At 34.7% G+C, this 6,942-nt stretch overlaps 1 protein-coding gene across 1 annotated transcript in view; it reads right to left on the reverse strand.

Annotated features, from left to right (window-relative positions):
- Positions 1–2,689: 2,689 nt before the first annotated feature.
- The window catches only part of LOC106690144 (uncharacterized), a gene marked incomplete at its 3' end in the record, with an annotated part of 14,527 nt that continues 10,274 nt past the window's right edge, over positions 2,690–6,942 (reverse strand). The window contains 1 exon segment of the mRNA XM_014435469.3: positions 2,690–2,917. Within this exon segment, the coding sequence (XP_014290955.1) occupies positions 2,690–2,917 (228 nt within the window).

Below are 6,942 nucleotides of genomic sequence, written 5' to 3' on the forward strand. Positions count from 1 at the left end.
GTGATGTACGATGGACGGCGGGATTGTATAACTAGGAAGGAAGCAAGAAAATATTTACGACGGAAGGGGGGGGGGAAGCCACTTCAATTCTTCATAAAATCGGGTGACAGAGGCGTCCCTGGGGACCCCAAAGATGAATCGTACAATGCAATTAATTAACCGTTTTAATTTTGCTTGTCAGAGCCCAGATCTCACAGCCATAGATCTGGTTTTATCTAAGCATTTTGCACCTAAAGCTTCAGATTTATAAAGATATTTCGAGATTCCAACATTCTTGACAGAGAGAAGAAGCTTCTGTTCGTGCTTGTTACACGCTGGTCTATCTCAGTCATTTATTGATGCCATAGTGGAGTCGAGGTATTGGAAACTGCCTACTTTAGGAAACGATTTGCCATCCACGCAAACCTTGTCATTAGGGTGGATTTTTCGGCTTTAAAAACATATACCCTGTTTTATTTACATTTACTTGCAAGCCAATTTCCTTTGTTATATATCTCTTATTAGAGTCTTTCCGTGTCATCTTGGTTACTTCCGAGGACTGCAATGTCGTCCGAGTACGCCAGGACTTCATGTTTCATTCCGACGTGAATGGCGCTTATTCATCCCTATTCCGTCTGCTGGTGTACCTCAGGATAGTATCCTTGGTCCTATCCTTTATACAGTTTTCACAGCTGATATCCCAACCCATCCTCACACTATCCTCACCACGTATGCCGATGACACATGTCTATTGTCAGTGAACAATGATCCTTACATTGTATCCCAAACCCTCCAATCCCACATCACCACCCTTGAAGAATGGTGCCAAAACTGGAGGATTAAAATTAATTCCAATAAATCCCACCAAATCACATTTACCCTTCGTCGTAAACCCATGACCTCTTGCCCTACAGTATCCTTTCATAATACCCCACTTATTCCTGTCGAACAGATCCGTTACTTAGGACTACATCACGACAAACGACTGACATGGAATCCTCATGCAAGACTAAAAAGACAAGAAACTGCTCGTAGATTCCGACTAATGCAATATTTACTAGACAAACGGTCTCAATTACCAATCCATTACAAAAGACTGATCTACATGACTATTATAAGGCCTATCTGGACATACGAAGTGGAGCTTTGATGCTCCACTAAACCATCAAATTCCTCCCGAATCCAATCCTGACAGTCCAAAATCCTTCGTAAATTCCTTAATGCTCCTTACTTTGTCACAAATCAAGTCATCCATCAGGACCTCAATGTACCATATGTTGCCGATTTGGCCAGAACCAGATACCATTCCTTCCATGATAAACTTCTCAACCACCCAAATCCACTTCTTTCTAACCTGGCTTCTCCTTCATTACCTAATAATTCTCCTAGGCGTCTGAAAAAAAGATGGCCTCGAGATCTTCTTCTCTAGAAATGTTATTGGAGTTTTATCAGTGAGTAGTCTGCTTGGTGGACGCCTATTACATTCTCTAGTACCGAAAAACCGTTTTAGCAAGATATTGGTAATTATCTTAAAGGCCACTGGAAGGAGTATGCCATGCCTCTATAATTGTCGCATTCATACATAGCTCCCTTTTTAGGAAAGTACAGACGACTTACAGAAGAACTACAAGAATACATCAATAGTATAAGCTCTTTGGACAATAAACTTACGTTAAATGCCGAAAAGACTAGAGCTATCCTAATTGGATTTCCCTCCCTCCTTAATCTATCCCAGGACCCCCAACCTTATCCTGAACAATAATCCTATCCCATTCCATAAGTCAGTCAAAAATCTTGGTATCACTTTTGACACAAACATTATCCTGGAAACCACACATTGCCCAAATTTCACATCGAACCATAGGTACCTTAAAGCAATTCAATAGAATCCGTTATCTCCTACCACTTAAAACCGTTCAACTCTTAGTTTCCTCTCTTGTTTTCCCCCACTTTGACTTTAGCTTTTTGGTATATGAACTCTCGGGTAATCTCGAATCTAGACTTAGACGTCTTATGAATTGCACAGTACGATTTATAACCACATATACGCGCATAACCCAGTTTTAGGCCGAGCTGAAGTGGCTATCCATCCTTCCGATACCAGTATTTCCTAGCTTCCTTTTTATTCCAAGTAATTAGTTCTCAGCGCCCCTTCTATATCCTAAGAAACCTACAATTCAAATTCTCAGTCCATTCCCGTACTACTAGGTCTCGTTTATCTGACATCTACCCTCCACCTGACAAAACTGCTGCGTTCATTTTTTACCCGAGCTGCACAACAAGTAAACTCTATTCCCTCTAACATATATCATGTACCAACCCATCCCTCGTTTAAAATCCTTCTATTTAACTGCCTTTTACTTCACCAATTTAATTCAATATTATAGTAGTACAGATGATTTGCCACTATCTTTTTGTTTTGTTTTTTATAATAAACTATTTTTCATTTTATTTCATTTGAACAGCTTTATGGTAGGCTGTCTATTCCTGAGAACTTCCTTCTTTTGAATATGTAAATCATAGAGCGTTATTGTGGTACAATGTTTAGCGTGTTCTAAAATATACATATAATATAAATATAGCATATAATATCAATACATAAAATATAACTATAGCATTGAACCATAGTTTTAGCTACAACTAAATCATAGTTTAATTATTTATTAAACCATAGTTTATGGCCCTTAAACTAATGAATTAAGGTAATTACCGCGAGTTGCAAGAATATGTTCTCCATCTTCTCCGGATGTACCATCCCCACGACTAATCTTGGTAAAGCCATATTCGCGGACGGATTGTCATCTAGTAAGCTCTTGAACTGATCCACTAGTCCTCGCATCCCTCCGCTTTTCACGAACCTCGAATGGAACGTTTTGGCGTCTTTAACAGTCATAGCTTCGTGGTATCGAGTTGATTTTAACCTTTCATCTTCCCACACCTGCAAGCAAACTAAGTAAATATAAAAAATATGAAATAAATATATATAGAAGCAAATCCGACAAAGTGGGTTGCTTAGCTCCCTAGGAAAACATTGCTCCAATGATGTCAAACATTTCTTGTTGTTGAGTGTGGTCCACCAGTAAAAGACAATACTCAAATTACCCACCAACTGGAAGGAATAAGTAGAAAAATAATTATAGCATATATATAAATAATTGACGTATTGTTTCAAATTATGTAGAAGATGATCAAAGATATTTAAACATTATTTATTTGCCGACGTTTAGCCCCACTTTAAAGAGCTTCATCAGGGCTGTTCAAGCTGCTTTCGAAACTTTAAAGTACAAGTACATAGTAAAAGCCAATTATCTCACCCCAATGTTTGATCACTTTGATGAAAACTATGTGTAATTACTAGTCAAAATTGATGAGTCTGCCAAGTATAGGTAGGGGGAGTAAAAAATGGCGGCTGTTTGAAAGCGATAAAAAAAATTTATTTTTCATTCAGAGCTGTTATATCATAAAAGTAGGAACAACACAAGAAAACCTAAGAGAACGTCATGTAAAGATGAGCAAATTTGCTAAAATATGAGCCCTAAAAAGGTTATTTACGTTAAATAGTTCTCGAGATATAGCTTTTTAAAAAGCAACATTTCATAAAAATGTTGTATGGGACGTACTGAAAGATCAGTAGTTAGAGAATTTATTTTGAAAAATCTATATCTCAAAAACCATTTGACGTACAGATGTCTATTAGCACTCAAATTAAAGCTAGTTTAATGAGCTATAAAGTATTTTATGATGTTTATATTCGTAGGAGTAATAGTTTACATGAAATTTGCTAAAATAAATTCATTTATAGTTGTTCGGACAAATTTGTATAAGCCAAATTTATATTTATATGTGAATATCATAAAAACTAGTACCCATACGAAGATATGTGTCATAAACTACTTTATAATAAGCTAAATTTCCTTTATTTTGAGTGTTGGCAGACAAATGTGTGTCTTATGGATCTAGAGATATATTTTTCAAAAATCCAACATTTTATACGAACAACTATAAATTAACATTTTGTGAGTTAATTTTGTCTAATATAATAAAAACTACAAGTCCTACAAAGGTAAACATAAGTAACTATTTTATAGTCAATTTAACTAGCTTTAATTTGAGCGCTGACAGACATGCGTCCAAATGGTTTCTGAAATAAAGTTGTTGATAATTCAAACTTATTGTCCGAACAACTACTATTAATCAATTTTTTTTAGAATATATCAAGAAAACTACTATTCCTACGAAGGCAAAGGTCATAAACTTCTTTATAGCCCATTACAGTAGCTTTAATTTGAGTGCTAATACACATCTGTACGTTACATAGTTCCTGAAATAAAGATTTCTCAAAATAAATTAACTACTGATCTTTCAGTAGGGTTTTAAGAAATTTTGCTTTTTAAAAAGCTATATCTTGAGAACTATTTAACGTAAATAGCTCTTTTAGGGATAGTATTTCAGCAAATTTACTCTTCTTTAAATAATGTGCTTTTATGTTTCCTAGTGTTGTTGGTAGTTTTTAAGATATAGAGCTCCGAATGAATTAGTGTTTTTTAAGGTTTTGAAACAGCCACCATTTTTTATTCCCCCTACCTATACTTGGCAGACTCATCAATTTTGACTCTTAATTATACATAATTTTCATTAAAGTAATCAAAAATTGAGGTGAGATAACTGCCTCTTTTCTTCCCGGCTCTTGTACTATTAGATGAAGCTCTACATTGTGGGATGAAATGTGGGCAAATAAATATCTGTTAACTGTTTTTGTTCTTTTTTGACCTCACCACTGAACATCTTCTTCATATTTAAAAAAATTATTAATCATTATCTGGTAGTTTTTTTTTTATACTCATATTATTCCCCATTAAAGAAAATGTATCAAACTTATATGTTGTCTGATCTTAATGTCACTTCAACAGTTTTGAGAATAGTACTTCTGTATTTCTCGTTGAATAAGTATGACAAAAATTTAAATGTTTAATAAAATTTATGTCCTACTACTTTGAAGCATTTATTTAATGATAAATTGTGATAGAATCAATGTAGAAAATATTATGAATGATTTTTTTGGAGTTAGTCATTCTTTCATTTGAATGGCTCGTATACATATGTAGCACACACACACACAATCCATGTTACGAGACTAAGTTATTTGGACTCAGTGCACCTAAAACAGGTATTTTTGTTAAAAACTCAAATTCAAAATTTTGCAGGATCGTATTATTTTCCCTTATTATGTATTTCATATATATAGGTAGCAGATGTAAAAAACGCTATATAACTGCAAATTTTGACTTATCCTTAGTTATATGTTTATCGTTTACAGTTGCCCACGCTCAGCGGAGAAGGGGGTGAGTTAAAGGAAAATAATTAAAAAAATATAATCTTAAAAGGGAAAAAAAGATAAAACAATAAAGAATTACTCCTTAGGCGCCGCATTATTTTTTTTTCTTGGAAATAAAGAAAACCCCGAAGCATTATGCCCACAATATAGCTGAAATATACCCCTATATAAACAATTGTTGAATTAGAACCACTGGCGGATACCTTTACATGTAGATAACAGAAAACCTAGGGGTGTTACCCACCTGTTGAATTATCGTAATATTCCGTGAACAACAAAATAAAAAGAAAGTAAATTAACAAGTTGAAAGCAGAGAAAGAACAGTAGAACCATATGTACAAAAGTTTAGTAATAATAAGAAATATATATACAGAGAATGAAAAAAAGGAAAAAAAAGAATTCTTACAATTAATAAAACAATTAAAACTTATAGGTTGACTTAATCTTAACCTTAATAACTATATTTACATTATTATCCAAAAGAGTATAAAAGTGAATATAAAATAAAATTTAGTTCAAACCCCACGGAGTCCTCGGGTGTACTCCTGGCAGAACTTAGGGTTGTCCGATATTTCCTTTCCGGTCACCGTCTCACCACTCCAGAATTATAGAGATGTAATCTCTAATGATGTAATGCCACAACTATCCTATCCAGGACGTGCTGAAGATTCGTTGCTACGCACTCCACTATATCTCCACTTCTAGTGTTAATGGCCGTCTATTGAAGTAAAACACCATCATTTTGAAAAAACAAAACATATATGACAACATTTCTCATATGGTGATATTCCGGTTCAAACAGTAAAGACAGAGGGCCTTTAAACTATTACCACTTCACATTGAACAATCGTAACGTGTTCCAAAATCAAAACTGTCCCTTTCACAAAAACAAAACCTACTCGTATGAAACATATCGCTTGTGTTTTGTTTTCACCATGGCAACCGTAACACCCCTTGTCTACGCAGATATCACCAGTGTTTTTATTTCACCATGGCAACCGTAACAGCTAATTTAGAGAATATATTTTTTCAAATCCAGCTTTACTGCACATATAAAATTAAAAATTTGAGCTGCATAGCCATTGAAATGGGGATCATTATCACTGAACTCTTTAGCTTAACATATGAATGAATGGTTGGCCATCACATATCTTTAATGTGAAGGAACGGGTCAGGTTAGCAATGCTATATCCTATCCTAAACAGAAATTCCTAACTAAAACCAGAAACAACTGTTCTTATATTTAAAACAATCCTCAGGCCACTGCTGATGTACGGTTGTGAAGTCTGGGGAGCGGCATCCTTCACGAAAAGGAAAAAACTACAATCTTTTCAAAATAAAGTCCTAAGAATCGCAGTTAATGCTCCTTGGTTCATAAGAATTAGCCAATTGCATTGCGAATTACATATGGAGTCAATAGAGGATTATATCAAATAACGGTTCATGAAGTTCCACTCCCAGTTCCGGACAGTTAAAGGAGCAGTGACCTACAACCTGGGAAACCCAACCTCAACCCGAAGACTGAAGCCCTGACTGCTGCAGGACATTCTTTTATAAATTTTTTAATAAATATAAAATTAATTCATAGTCACACTACCTCTATTTACTTATTATTATTATTCATTATT

This window comes from Halyomorpha halys, unplaced genomic scaffold (genome assembly GCF_000696795.3).
Source record: "Halyomorpha halys isolate HHAL.00 unplaced genomic scaffold, Hhal_1.1 Scaffold1593.1, whole genome shotgun sequence".
NCBI classification, from domain to species: Eukaryota; Metazoa; Arthropoda; class Insecta; order Hemiptera; family Pentatomidae; genus Halyomorpha; species Halyomorpha halys.